Source organism: Stomoxys calcitrans, chromosome 4 (assembly GCF_963082655.1).
Source record: "Stomoxys calcitrans chromosome 4, idStoCalc2.1, whole genome shotgun sequence".
In the NCBI taxonomy this organism is placed as follows: domain Eukaryota; kingdom Metazoa; phylum Arthropoda; class Insecta; order Diptera; family Muscidae; genus Stomoxys; species Stomoxys calcitrans.
Genome location: NC_081555.1, coordinates 32,502,783 through 32,517,468, shown reverse-complemented (window position 1 = coordinate 32,517,468; position 14,686 = coordinate 32,502,783). Strand labels below are relative to the sequence as shown.

The 14,686-nt window shown below is 41.4% G+C and overlaps 1 protein-coding gene across 1 annotated transcript; it reads right to left on the bottom strand.

The window, feature by feature from the left end:
- Positions 1-854: 854 nt before the first annotated feature.
- LOC106084560 (paraplegin) lies at positions 855-5,149 on the bottom strand. The gene is made up of 8 exons (XM_013248314.2): positions 4,968-5,149; positions 4,558-4,899; positions 4,259-4,493; positions 2,761-2,894; positions 2,163-2,699; positions 1,508-2,101; positions 1,257-1,448; positions 855-1,069 (listed from the first exon to the last, which is right to left on the bottom strand). The coding sequence occupies exons 1-8, from the start codon at positions 5,082-5,084 to the stop codon at positions 920-922; spliced, it is 2,301 nt and encodes a 766-aa protein (XP_013103768.2). The 5' UTR covers positions 5,085-5,149; the 3' UTR covers positions 855-919.
- Between the last annotated feature and the right edge of the window lie 9,537 nt (positions 5,150-14,686).

Sequence of the window (14,686 nt, the reverse complement as noted above, 5' to 3'; positions counted from 1 at the left end):
TGAATGTTTATATTTAAGGTTTGTGTTGTGATAAAACAAACCACAATTCCCTTATTAAGTGTCGATAGGTACGAAGGACTAAAAAATGTTTATATTTGAGGTTTATGTTGGGACAAACAACGCCATAATACTCTTAGTTTGTGTTGTTGCACACTGAGGCTGCAGCCCTCTGCGATGAAGGATTTCTTCGGGTCAATCAGGCACGCACAACCGGCTGCCATGGGATTGATGCTCTAAGTAAATGTCCGTAGTTTCGACGGACATAACAAGCTAGGTTAAGAGCGTACGAAACTTACACTGATAGCAAGCAGGCTTGCAACTGGGCTATTATAGCTTCTGTCGAACTATGCAAGTTAAAATTATCCTCATGGATGGTTTCAAAGAGATTTCTTGTACCAGATTGCCTTCCAATTTCTTCTGATTCATGGAAAATTACTCACAAATTTAATAAGCATTGTTTTATGGTAAACCATCAGCAGTGTCTTCTTATTAAAACAAGTCAAAATTTACAGCAATAGGACAGCTAAACAACATCTGCCGTTATTGCAGCCAATCGACCGCCTATTCTACCTAATGATAAAAACATTCCCCTGTAAACCAGGGCTGTTCTGGCTTACGGTAGATCCAGCTGAAAGCCCAATTCTTATGGGGCTAGGATTTATGCCCAGGTGCTAGAAATGTTCCCTGCTTTCAACCGGGGACCAAACTTCCCCTGTTCTCCTGCCAATCAATTCTAATCGACTTGCAAGCAGATAACTCTGAAAGTACTTTACTCTGATATCCTTTTGTTGTTATTGCTCTCCAATTTTTTTTTTATTATAAATTTTATGGTATTAAATTACTAAAAAAAATAATTTAAATGGCGATCAAAACATTTTTGTATTTGTTTTCTTAGAAAAATAAAATTTAACAAAAACTTCTATTTCGTATCTTGACTGAGGTCCTTCAAAGTTTGTTCAAACTCCACCGGCTCTACAGTACGTTTTGAGGCATCGAAAGCCGGAGGTCCAATAAGGTTGACAACTTCTTCATAGTTTAGTGTTTCTTTTTCCAAGAGAGCCTCGGCCAACTACAGAAGAAACATAAAAATTAATTTCGAAGTGGGGCAGTTGTTATACTAAAGTGTAGTAACTCAAAATTTTAAATTAGGCTTTTTTCTTGAAAATTTAAGTACTAAACTTTTGGACATTTTTTGGTGGGATGTCCATGTTAAGAACATATTCTGAGTTTCTGTACTTTTGTTCCGATACAATTACCTTTTTCAATTTATCACTATTTTCCGTCAAAATCTTCTGAGTTTTCTCATATGCACTGGCAATAATATTTCTGGCCTCCATATCAATTATACTTTCCAGACCTTTCGAGTATGGCTTATAATAAGTCCCCGATTCCTCAGGGTCTTGAATATACATGGGTCCCACTTTATCATTCATGCCAAATTTCTTTACCTAAAATTTCAAAAGAAAAGCTTTAGGAGACTTTCTTGTGTTGTTACAACAAATATTACCTGGGCATAAGCCATTTTTGTTACTTTCTCCAAATCGTTTTGAGCACCCGTAGTTATGCGACCAAAAGTTAAATCTTCTGCTGCCCGTCCACCCAAGGCCATACACATTTTATCCAATAGTTCTTCTTTGGAATACAATTGCTTCTCTGTGGGTGTATATTGTGCAAATCCTAAGGCCAAACTTGTACGAGGCACTATGGTGACTTTTAAAAGAACATCACTTTTGGGTAGCAGCCAGCCTACCAGAGCATGTCCAGATTCATGATAGGCTATGACTTTTCTTTCTACAGGAGAAAGTGCATGAGAACGTTTTTCGGTACCTCCTACCAAACGCTCTACAGCATATTCTAGATTTTGTGTTGTTACTTTATCCTGGCAATTTCTGGCCGCATGCAAGGCGGCTTCATTGCAAACATTGGCTATATCGGCTCCTGAGAATCCAGGAGTTAAACGAGCTAGACGCTGGGAATACTTTGAAGGTTCTTCTTCTAGTTGCACCGAGGATAAATGTTTTTCGAAAATTTGTTTTCTCTCCTCAAGGGTGGGTAGATCAATCAAAATATGACGATCAAAGCGACCAGGGCGTAATAAAGCCTAAAAAATCGGTAACAAAAAATATCAACAACTATTGTTATTAAATTTTCTAAATAATTACCTTATCTAAAACATCAGCTCTATTCGTGCTGGCCAACATAAGCACACCTTCCTTAGAAGCCATGCCATCCATTTCCACCAAAAGTTGATTTAAAGTCTGTTCTGACTCACCAGAGCTACCCTGATTAAAACCTTCATTACCCGACCGCTGTCTACCAATGGCATCGATTTCATCTATGTATATAATGCAAGGTGATCTCTTCTTGCCCTCCTTAAAGAGGTCACGTACACGAGCTGCACCCAAACCTCCTATCATTTCAATAAACTCTGAACCATTCATACTTAAGAAGGGTACTTGGGCCTCAGTGGCAACTGCTTTGGCCAAAAGGGTTTTGCCACAGCCAGGAGGTCCCAGTAGCAAAGCACCTTTGGGTACTTTGGCTCCAAGCCTTTGGTATTTGTCAGGATCTTTCAAGTAGTCCACGAATTCTTTAACTTCTTGTTTGGCTTCTTGCAGTCCAGCAACATCTTTAAAGAGTACTCCTCGACCTCCATCAAAGGGATCTACCAAAGTGAATTTGGCACGGCCCATTTGAGTCTGAGAAGTAAGAGATTAAAAATGAGAAGTATTCACGGTGTAGATTATGGTGGATACTTACAAAGGAGTCCATACTAAGCGGACTCTTCATGCCCCTCATGCGAGATGATAGAGCCATTAGTAAACCCACAACGATCAGCAGAAGCAAAAGGCGGCCTGTAATATCACTGTGGCGATCATATGTGACAGGAACACCTGCAAATCAAAAGAGAAATAGAGATATAAAACTTTTGAAATATAAAAAAACATGCCCGATAGGCCATCATGCCAAAAAAGGTTAGCTTAGCCGCCTTTAATTCTGAAAGTCGAACCCAGACTAATGACGACAATATCAGAAAAAATCTGATCTCCCCACTAATGCTGGTAGTATTTGAGACGCCTTCAGCTATGTAAAATTTTGTACGTAGAATTGTTGCTGCTCGACAGAATATTTACCAGGAAGTTATTGTTGTTGTAGCCACATTGGTATGTGGAGGAGCAATCTTCGTAAAGCTTCATAGGTGAGCAGGTTTGTTCCGGTCCACAGGACTGATTGCCGCGGGAACGTTATGGCCATTCTGTCAGGTTGTTCTTCCTTGTTGATGGGTTGGCGTCGTCTTTTTAGGAAGGGATCTCTGCACTAGGGTTACCTCGCTTTTTTCCGGACCTTTAGTATACACGGATGGGTTTAAATCGGATGTGGGCATCGTAGTAGGAGTCGTCATTGAGTTCCTTGGAAGCAGAGAGTCATAAAGGCTACCAAGAAGGCAACGCTCAGGTGACCTTCTCTGCTCTGAAGGCATTGGATCGCAGGATCTGCTGCCCGATCGTACTGTCACTTTGTCATTTATATTGGGGGGTGAGGAAGCCTGTCCTCAGTCTGCTGATAGGGGTCTTTACTGATCATCAATGTCAAGTCTTTGACTTCGCCCTAAATACAGTGATATGCCAATGGCATGACAGCCGGTTGTACGTACCGGATTGACCCGATGAAGTCCTCCATCGGCAAGGGCTGCCGCCTCAGTGAACAACACACTGTTAAAATAACAACAACAACAGTGATGTGGCCTTTGCAGGGCATGTAATGAAGAGAAGTTGAAGACGGTCGAGCACCTTTTGTTTCACTACCCCACAATTGTGGGACATAAGATAATGGGTAAACCCTACTTTCCGTGTCTGGATTCCCTCCTGGCACTTAATCCATTTGTCATTTTGGAGTTCTATAGAGGCCTGAATGGGCTGAATAGACGATGCTCTCATCGGTGAGAGTTTCATTTTGAGGCCGTACAACAGACAGCTGGAGAGAATCAGTGAGACACCGGGCGGAACCGGCTCTTGCTTAAATACTGAGTGCGACAAGGTAACTATTGGCAAAAATAAACAATTGCCGTCACATTTCCACGGCGATCGGTCATATGGACCGGAACGACCTTGCTCATTTAAAGGAGCTTGAAGGGTATTACTAGCTCCACATGCAAATATATGGCTACTACAACAACACCAACAATCTAAGGCCAATACAATATTTGAATTTCATCATATTTTGCAATGTTTACACATTCTCGTATATGCATACTCACCATCTGAAATGCCTAAACGTTTTTCAACATCACGTAATTTTTCTTCAAATTTCGAAACATCGGCTACAGACATATGGAAAATTGTCGATAACACCTTCCTTCCCTTTATTATGGCACCATCATGCAGAATTATGGTAACCATTTCCAAATCAGGGCGTATGATGAGTTCCTTCACTTCGCCGGCAGCTAGCATGTGGTGAACAAACTCATTCCATGAAACATAACGAGTTGAGGCCTGTAATTAAAACAACAAAAATATAAGACATCCATATGATCCATCTATGCCTTTAACAAAACACCTCTGGCCTATCACTGCGTGGTGATAAAATCAGCGAAATAAAAGCCACAAACATATAGATGGTAAACATCCACATGATGGTCTTGGTCAGCACCGATTTGATCTTGTCATCATTATCATTTTTGTTGCCATTGGGGCCATTATCTGCAGAACCACCGCTTCCACTGCTGCTGCTGCTGCCGCTAGATTCTGGCGCTTTACCAGCTATCTTTTCATTTCCTGGTTTAGGGGAAGGGCCAGAATTAAGGCGAAGATATAAATTACGCACAGCTTGGGGGGTAATTCCAAAAGACTTGGATATCAAGTCTACGACTGCTTTATATTCTAGCTTGAATTGGTTTAGCTAGTCATTTGCGAAACAAAAGAAAACAATTTAGAACTCTGGGAAATTGAGATGGTTTCTATATTTACCTGCTTCCCCGTTAGCTGCGTTGACAAATGTTGTCGTCCATATATTGGAAGTGACAAACTTTTGCCTTTATTTAATACACCCTTTAACGGGTGAATATTTCTAAAATTTCTCCACATAACTCAATCACATAATAGTGAACTACCTACCGCTACCCTCCAGTGACAGCTGATATTTACATGCCGGCACAGAGTTGCCATGATACTGGCTTTAAATGAACTTTGAAAAAATGCAAAATCAAGAAAACAAAATTTATAATTAAAGATATTTTAAAGTAAATAAACTTTGAGAACAGTATTTAAATTTTGAAATTATATTTTGAAGCTTCTAGTTAAGTTTTGTAAGCCTTTTTGTTTGTATATATTCTAAATGTGGCTATTTATGTTAATGTCCAATGAAATGGCAACACTGCAAGAAATACTTATTACAGCACATCTTAAATGGGAACATGCAGCCGCGACGTCTGTCGAATTAAAACACAATAAAAAATGTCTTCGTGTATCTTTTTGAGCGTCGCGTTCAAATCAAACAAAAGCATCGCAAAAAAGTTAAAAAAATGTTCAACTTTGTCGCTTGAAGCTAGCGTCATTCTGTGCTGCACCACATGAATTAGTGTTTTAATTCGTCAAAGTTAAAAATTGTTTAACTTTCGCGAGTTGATTTTTTGATATTTGTTTGTAGAGTTGCACTGTCCCAAATTTCGGCGAAATCGGATAATAAATGTGCATTTTATGGCCCCAAATCCTTAAATCGAGAGATCGGTCTATATGTCAGCTATATCCAAATCTGGACCGATCTGAGCCAAATTGAAGAAGAATGTCGAAGGGCCTAACACAACTCACTGTCCCAAATTTCGGCGACATCGGACAAAAAATGCGGCTTTTATGGGCCCTAAACTTTAAATCCAGAGATCGGTTTATATGGCAGTTATATCCAAATCTGGACCGATCTGGGCCAATTTGAAGAAGAATGTCGAAGGGCCTCACACAACTCTTTGTCCCAAGATTTGGCAAAGTCGAACAATAAATGCGCCTTTTATGGGCCTAAGACCCTTAATTGGCGGATCGGTCTATATGGCAGCTAAATCCCAATCTGAACCGATCTGGTTCAAATTAAAGAAGGATATCAACTGGCCTAACAAATGTCACTGTCCCAAATTTCAGCAAAATCGGATAATAAATGTGACTTTTATGGGGCTACGACCCTAAATCGGCGGATCGGGCTATATGGGGGCTATATCAAGATATAGCCCATCTTCGAACTTAACCTGCTTATGCACAAAAAAAAGAATCCGTGCAAAGTTTCAGCTCAATATCTCTATTTTTAAAGATAGTAGCGTGATTCAACAGACAGATGGACAGACGGATGGACATGGCTAGATCGTCTTAGATTTTTACGCTGATCAAGAATATATACATATATACTTTTTAGGGTCGGAAATGGATATTTCGATGTGTTGCAAACGGAATGACAAAATGAATATACCCCCATCCTTCGGTGGTGGATATAAAAAATATGGATAGAATTCTGTTGCTTCTAAGGTTGAAGTCAGAGAACATAGTTGTCAAGATCATCAAGCTTTATGGAGTTTTAGTCGGGTGAACGATATTTTCAAAATCCATGTTTTGTTTTATACTCATCCAGCTTCAAAGGATGGTTTGTCTGTGCATCACAGCCACATTGAGTATGCCACCATCTGATACACTGAATTTAATGCTAAATCTAATGCCTCTGGAGATGTGTATAAATGGCTATATTGCTGCGACAAACGCTGTGAGGTTAAGGTGGCTTTTTATTTCATCAAGAAGCCGACACTGAATCTGCTTATCCTTTATACCATGCTCTATATCCCAGGCTGTGTGGATTACACATAAGTTAGGTTGGAGGGCACGCATCTATTACTACCCAGCAAACTAATCGGTACGGAATCGAAACGAACTTCAGATGTTACATCAGACTTCGGATCCGAAATCGAAACAAAATAGCTGCGAAAGTCATATGGAGTAGTTTACATGATTTCGGGGAGAAAACGTAACGAATTCGTTCCGATTTTGGAACGAAATCTTAAGAAAAACCTTGGGAAATTCGGAATGGGGAATTTTTTGCGGAAACTTCGTAAAGAATTCTGAACGATTTCGAAAGTAATTTCGTAGTGAAATCGCACGTGTATGAACAAAATTGTAGGCAAACAAAATTAAATCATAACAAATATCTGTCAGACAAGTCGGACAGAAATCTCCGATTTTGCCAAAATTGTTCAGACGTATCTGACATCTGGCATTTGGTTTACTGGGTAGCCAATTGAAGAATTCTCGCCGGGGGGAGCATGTGTCATTATCCTGTGTCGTCTCACCACAATTGCGAGGCAGTGACACAAAAGGTGCTCGGCCGTTAACAACTCCTCTTCGTCATGGAACATCTTGCAGAAATATGCATTTTCCAGTAAGGGAAGTCTGCAGGGCCCAGCCAGGACTCCATTCAGCAGTCCGAAGTCGTGCTTCCTTAGTCTCAGGGTAAGCAATGTCTTATTCCGAGATATATCGCCCACAGGGCTTTTGCAACGCTGCAACCCACAGAACCAGCCAACGCCTCACTCGCGCAGTCATACTAGCACATGGTAGGGCTCATAGATTCCGTAGCACGTAGCAGTTCGAACTAGTCTTGAACTCACATGGCCCGACGTTAGAGTCTTCAGTGCCGCCGTATTGTACACTCTAATTGGGCTGTCGTTTCCGCACAGACATCGTCACCAAGGCTACAGGACCGCGAAGGCCTCTGCGTTAAATATGTTGCAACTTAGTTCGCCCGCCGCTTCGTTCCCCGTCACACTTTGATGGGCCGGGACCCAATATAATCTGGTAATAACCTTCCAAATAATGCGAAGAAGCTCCGGATCGTTATCCTTACCAGTACCTTCAGTTTTTTTTATTAACTGATTCCCAGGATTCAAATTAAGACTCCTTATTCCGTGCCACATCCAATTTAAACCCATCCGTGTATAATAAGTCACCACTCCCTGCAGAACAGAACAATGCCCAAAGTTTGTGGAGCGATAGGTCCCTGATTCCCTCAGTCTAAGGGTGATTTAACTTGCCACACAAAAAACATACAGGTGCAAAGGCCCAAGATGCAGCATGGCATTTAGTGCCTCTCTCGGGGTACTCCTCCTCCATATTTCAGAGATAGTTACCGCCGCGGTGCCCTTTACATCGATTATCTTTCGTAGTGCATAGTTGTCCAGAGTCGCATGCCACTCCAGATACCATAGATGAAAATCGGCCAAACCGATTTTCCATACAGTGTACATTCCCACGACGCACAGTGGGCTAGAGAAAAAAACTGGTAAAAACATGTCATTTGAGAACGGATAGATATATCTCTTTGAAATTTCAAATGGTTAAAGCTGAGCTGTTATCGAGATCAGGGATTTTTGAACGTTATCCAGCAAAAGAAGAATTTTGCAAATCGAACCACAACTGAAGATTTGGCAGCCCGAACAATTTTTAGAATTGCTGAGGTGATCAATCTTAGGGGCCTATGTCCGAACTACCTAGGGCCTTGAAATTTTGCACATGATATTGATAACCGGGTGTATACTGCAGTTGTCAGATCAATAATGCTATATGGTGTTGGGTCTGGTGATCGGCTCAGCCGGATCCAAAGGATGGCTTGTTTGTGCATCACAACCTCATTGAGGTCGACACCATCTAATGTACCGAATTTAATGGGACAGGTGGATAAATTGTGGATCCCATGACATATATATAAGGGAGAAAATGGCACAAGGCACGCCAGAGGGGGCCTTTTATCGCCACTCCTATGGGTGACCTCCATAAATGACCTATTACGGATGCTTACTGAGGAGGGATTTGAACCCGTTTGCTACGCAGACGATGTTATAAGATTTCTAAGGGGTAAGGATCCGAACGAGCTATGCAGAAGAGCCGAAAGGGTCTTGTATATGGCATATGACTGTGCTAGACCTAGAGGTCTCGATGTGAACCCAGAAAGGGTCGAAATCTGCCTAGGTTACGCTTCGGTAACCTAACGTTACGATAATACAACAGGTTCCGATAATACAACATGTGGTCTTGGGATAGGTGGAGCGATGAAGACCACGCCCCAACTAGGGCACTGGGGGCTTTTCTAGTTATCCAACCCATTAACATACAGATTTAGAGTGAGGTAGCCATTGTGGCTATGAGACTTAAGGCGATACCCTCACGGTATAATGGAGACAACGATAGGAAACCTGGAAGGAATGGAAGAGGTTTCCGATCGGATACCTGAGACGACACTTGAGGTCGAGTGCGTGGAACTGTTGCAAGCGCCACAGTCTTGGATTGACGGAACCCTAGTATTGCCATCTGAAAGATCATGTTACACGGATGGGTCAAAGCTAGAGTACAGAATGAGCATGGGTGTATACATTGAGAACCCAGGGACCGAGATCTGTTTTAGACTGCCTGACCATAATACGGTACTGCAGGTGGAGATCCGGACGATCAAGGAACGCGTGAGGTGGTGTGGTGCTTACGCGAGGACGTCGAGTGTGAACATCTTTAAGGAAAGAAAACAGGCCATAAGGACAATAACAGCCAGGACGGTAAGATCACGAATAGTCTTGAAATGTAAGAAGGAAATTAACGCCTTCTCTGAGGATGGCACGATCAGCATCGTTTGATTGCCGGGCCATAACGGAGTAAGGGGGAATGAAAGGACTGAGATCGGTTTTAGACTGCCTGACCATAATACTGTCCTGCAGGCGGAGACCCGGGCGATCACGGAATGCGTGAGGTAGTGTGGGGTTAATGCGAGGACATCGAGTGTTAACATCTTCACGGACAGTAAACTGGTCATAAGGGCAATAACAACCAGGATGGTAAGGTCCGGAACAGTCTTGCAGTGTAAGAAGGAGAATAAACCCCTTCTCTGAGGATGGCAAAATCCGCATCGTTTGAGTGCCGGGTCAAAACAGAGTAAGGGGGAATGAAAGGGCGGACGATTTGGCTGTGGAGGCCAGAGGACTACCGCAAATAAACTTGATTAACCTGAAATCTTTCGTGTCGATGTAGTCCGAGTTAAGGGCGTGTGCGACGAACGCGAAACAGTCGATAGGACGGCGAAAATCCTATGGGGTGATCTGGATATTGAGAGAACGAGGCTATTACTGAAAGGAAGTAAGAAGGAGGTCAGTATAGCTTTTGGTATCGTAACGGGACACTTATGCAAAATCGGTGCGGTAAGGGGTAGCATGTGGGGAAAATAATGAGATGGTAGTGTGGATTACACATTGCCTGGGCCACTTTTTGATAATAAGTACTGTTCCACTATTTTTGATAGCACCGATTGAAAATACGATACACGTGGTCATAGAAGTTACATATACGGATAACAATAAGGAAGTAATTACGGATGGTTCCAAAATAGACGACCAGGCGGGCTTTGAAGTGTACTCTGAAGAACTAGGACTGGTCATATCGAGAAGGTTACCCCACCACTGTAGTGTGTATCAAGCGGAGATCCTTGCAATTAAAGAAGGGGTGGAATAGCTAAGGTATAACGTTAGAACAACGACTGGCATAAATATCTTCTAAGAAAGCCAGGCAGTCATTAAAACAACGAGATAGCTGAACAGTTCCACAGAGATATCCCAGCGAATTGTACAGTAGACGAGCTTGCGAGACGTCATGATCGGAAAACATGCCAACAGACTGAAGGTTGCAAGTAAACACTTTTGCAGAAGCTGTGAAGACGTCGAGGAAGAAGATACTGTAGAACATCAGCTGTGTGTGTCCCTCCCTGGCAGTCAGAAGGATGCTCATTTCTTTGAGAACTTGTCTGATTTAGCGGATGTGAACATTCCAGCCAGTTGGTGGGCTTTTTAAAGCGATCTGGATGGTTCAACGGTAGGAACTAGAAGGTTTCTTCCTATTCCTGTTCTAGTCTATGACAATAGACGAAAACATCTAAGTGAGTCGGAAAGACAGACTGCTACTTAGACCTAACCTAGTCTTTCAACAGTTCAAATTGTTCTTCTTTGAGTCAGTGAGCATTCATGCCCTGCTGTTTAAAGAAAACTTTGCTTAGCTGTTAAGCATTACTAATTACTTCCTTATTGTTATTGGGTTGCCTAAAAAGTAATTGCGGTTTTTTTAAAAGAAAGTAAATGCATTTTTAATAAAAATTAGAATGAACTTTAATCAAATATATAATTGCTATTTTGTTCGATAACCTTTTGCCATCTTCCTGGCAAATTTAGTATTCCACGCTCATAGAACTTCTGGCCTTTATCTGCAAACAACTGAACCAAGTGCGTTTTTATAGCCTCTCATTGCCGAAAGTTTTACCATTTAAGGAGTTCTGCAAAGATCGAAATAAATGGTAGTCTGATGGTGCAAGGTCAGGGCTATATGGTGGATGCATCAAAAGTTCCCAGCTACGCTCACTCAGTTTTTGGCGAGTGACCAAAGATGTGTGCGGTCTAGCGTTGTCCTGGTGGAATATGACACCTTTACGATTGACCAATTCTGGTCGCTTCTCCTTGATGGCTGTATTCAATTTGTCCAATTGTTGACAGTAAACATCCGAATTAATCGTTTGGTTCCTTGGAAGCAGCTCACAATATACCACACCCTTCCAATCCCACCAAACAGACAGCATAACCTTCTTTTGGTGGATATCAGTCTTTGAAGTGGTTTGAGCTGGTTCACCATGCTTGGACCATGATCGTTTTCGACTAACGTTATTGTAAACAATCCATTTTTCATCTCCAGTTATGATTCGTTTTAAAAACGGATCGAATTCATTGCGTTTAAGGTGCATATCACAAGCGTTGATTCGGTTTGTTAAATGAATTTCTTTCAATACATGTGGGCTCCATATTAAAATTGACGCCAAACAAACAAATGTAAACAAAATTTCGAGCACTTTTTTTCTAAAGCAAGCTAAAAGTAACAGCTGATAACTGACAGAAGAAAGAACGCAATTACAGAGTCACAAGCCGTTGAAAAAATTTGTCAACGCCGACTATATTGCTACTATATTACCGACAATTACTTTTTGGGCAACCCAATAATTCGTTATATATAAAGAGTCACTTTTGCCTTGTGCCATTTAGTAATGAATTTATACTTGCCCTGTTTGCTACTCCTTTTATGTTCGCTAAATGGATTTTCGCAAAAGGCGGATAAAAAACTACAACAAGCAGTGCTCAATTATATTTTCAATGAATTGCGAACTGCACACACTTTGCTATTCACCTGTCAATTTAATGGTAAGTGAGAATCAATCAAAAATTTATGAATTTATTTAAATAACAATGACTTATAATGGATAATTATTTATTAAACAAAATTGGATTTTTTATTTAAAATTTGATATTACAAAATTACTGTTAAACATTAGAGTATTGGGTGATTTGAAATTTTAGTTGAATGGCTTTATTAAATGTTTAATTAATTTAAAAAAATATGAATTTGAGTAGCGAAAATACTTACTTACTTTAATTGGCTATGGCAGAACATTTGTTCCACTAGCCGAATGTAGAATAGCGTCCCAAGCGCCTCAATCTAATGCGCCCATTCTAAAATCTCTGACACCAAGTTTCGAGGTGTCTCCCACCGCTTCATCTTTCCATCAAGCTTTTGGTCTTCGCGGTTTGCGTGTACCCCCGTGTTTGCCTTCAAAAGACTTCTTTGCTGGAGCTTCTTTTTGTGCATCGTATTTTGATGCGTGTAACTATGATATCGTCGTCATACCGCTCATACAGCTCGTGGTTCATACGTCGCCTATATTCTCCATTAACGCAAACTGGTCCATTTTTTACGAAGAATCTTTCTCTCAAATACTCCAAGCACTGCCTCATCTGCTTTCACAAGTACGCAAAAAGAGCTCTCTAACAAAACCATTTAGGAAAAATTTTACAGAATTTTTTAACCCACCACCGATGGATGGGGCTATATTCATTTTGTCATTCCGTTTGCAACACATCGAAATATCCATTTCCGATCCTATAAAGTACATATATTCTCGATCAGCGTTAAAATCTAAGACGATTTGGCCATGTCCGTCCGTCTGTCTGTTGAAATCACGCTACAGTCTTTAAAAATTGAGATATTGAGGTGTAACTTTGCACAGATTCTTTTTTGTCCATAAGTAGATATAGCCCCCATATAGACCGATCCGCCGATTTTAGGCCTTAGGCCCATAAAAGCCAAATTTTGTATCCAATTTTTCTGAAATTTGCGACAGCGAGTTGTCTAAGGCCAATCGACATCCATCTTCAATTTGGCCCCGATCGGTTTAGATTTGGATATAGCTGCCATATATACCAATCTCTCGATTTAAGAACTTGGGATCATAACAGCGACATTTATTATCCGATTTTGCTGAACTTTGGGACAGTGAGTAGTGTTAGGCCCTTCGAAATCCTTCTTCAATTTGGCCCAGATCAGTCCAGATTTGGATATAGTTGCCATATAGACCGATCTCTTGATTTAAGGTTTTGGACCCATAAAAGGCGCATTTATTGTCCGATGTCGCGGAAATTTGGGACAGTGAGTTAAGTTAAGCCCCTCGACATATTTCTGCAATTTGGCCTAGATCGATCAAGATTTGCATATAGCTGCATATATAGACCGATATCTCGATTTAAGGTTTTGGACCCATAAAAGGCGCTTTTCTTATTCGATGTCGCCGAAATTTGGAACAGTGAGTTAAGTTAAGCCCCTCGACATATTTCTGCAATTTGGCCTAGATAGATCAAGATTTGCATATAGTTGCCATATAGACCGATCTCGATTTAAGGTTTTGGGCCCATAAAAGGCGCATTTATTGTCCGATATCGCCGAAATTTGCGACAGTGAGTTGTGTTAGGCTTTTCGGCATTCTCTTCAATTTGGTTCAGATCGGTCCAGATTTGGATATAGCTGCCATATAGACCGATCTCTCGATTTAAGGTTTTGGGGGCCATAAAAGGCTCATTTATTGTCCGATTTCGCCGAAATTTGGGACAGTGAGTTGTGTTAGGCCCTTCGACATTAGAGTCTTCAGTGCCGCCGTATTGTACACTCTAATTGGGCTGTCGTTTCCGCACAGACATCGTCACCAAGGCTACAGGACCGCGAAGGCCTCTGCGTTAAATATGTTGCAACTTAGTTCGCCCGCCGCTTCGTTCCCCGTCACACTTTGATGGGCCGGGACCCAATATAATCTGGTAATAACCTTCCAAATAATGCGAAGAAGCTCCGGATCGTTATCCTTACCAGTACCTTCAGTTTTTTTTATTAACTGATTCCCAGGATTCAAATTAAGACTCCTTATTCCGTGCCACATCCAATTTAAACCCATCCGTGTATAATAAGTCACCACTCCCTGCAGAACAGAACAATGCCCAAAGTTTGTGGAGCGATAGGTCCCTGATTCCCTCAGTCTAAGGGTGATTTAACTTGCCACACAAAAAACATACAGGTGCAAAGGCCCAAGATGCAGCATGGCATTTAGTGCCTCTCTCGGGGTACTCCTCCTCCATATTTCAGAGATAGTTACCGCCGCGGTGCCCTTTACATCGATTATCTTTCGTAGTGCATAGTTGTCCAGAGTCGCATGCCACTCCAGATACCATAGATGAAAATCGGCCAAACCGATTTTCCATACAGTGTACATTCCCACGACGCACAGTGGGCTAGAGAAAAAAACTGGTAAAAACATGTCATTTGAG

Coding starts and splice junctions, on each gene's coding strand:
- LOC106084560 (XM_013248314.2), bottom strand. CDS start 5,084: ATGTGGAGAAATTTTAGAAATATTCACCCGTTAAAGGGTGTATTAAAT. Junction 4,494..4,557: donor CACGCAGTGATAGGCCAGAG/GTGTTTTGTTAA, acceptor TTTTAATTACAG/GCCTCAACTCGTTATGTTTC. Junction 2,700..2,760: donor CGCTTAGTATGGACTCCTTT/GTAAGTATCCAC, acceptor CTTACTTCTCAG/ACTCAAATGGGCCGTGCCAA.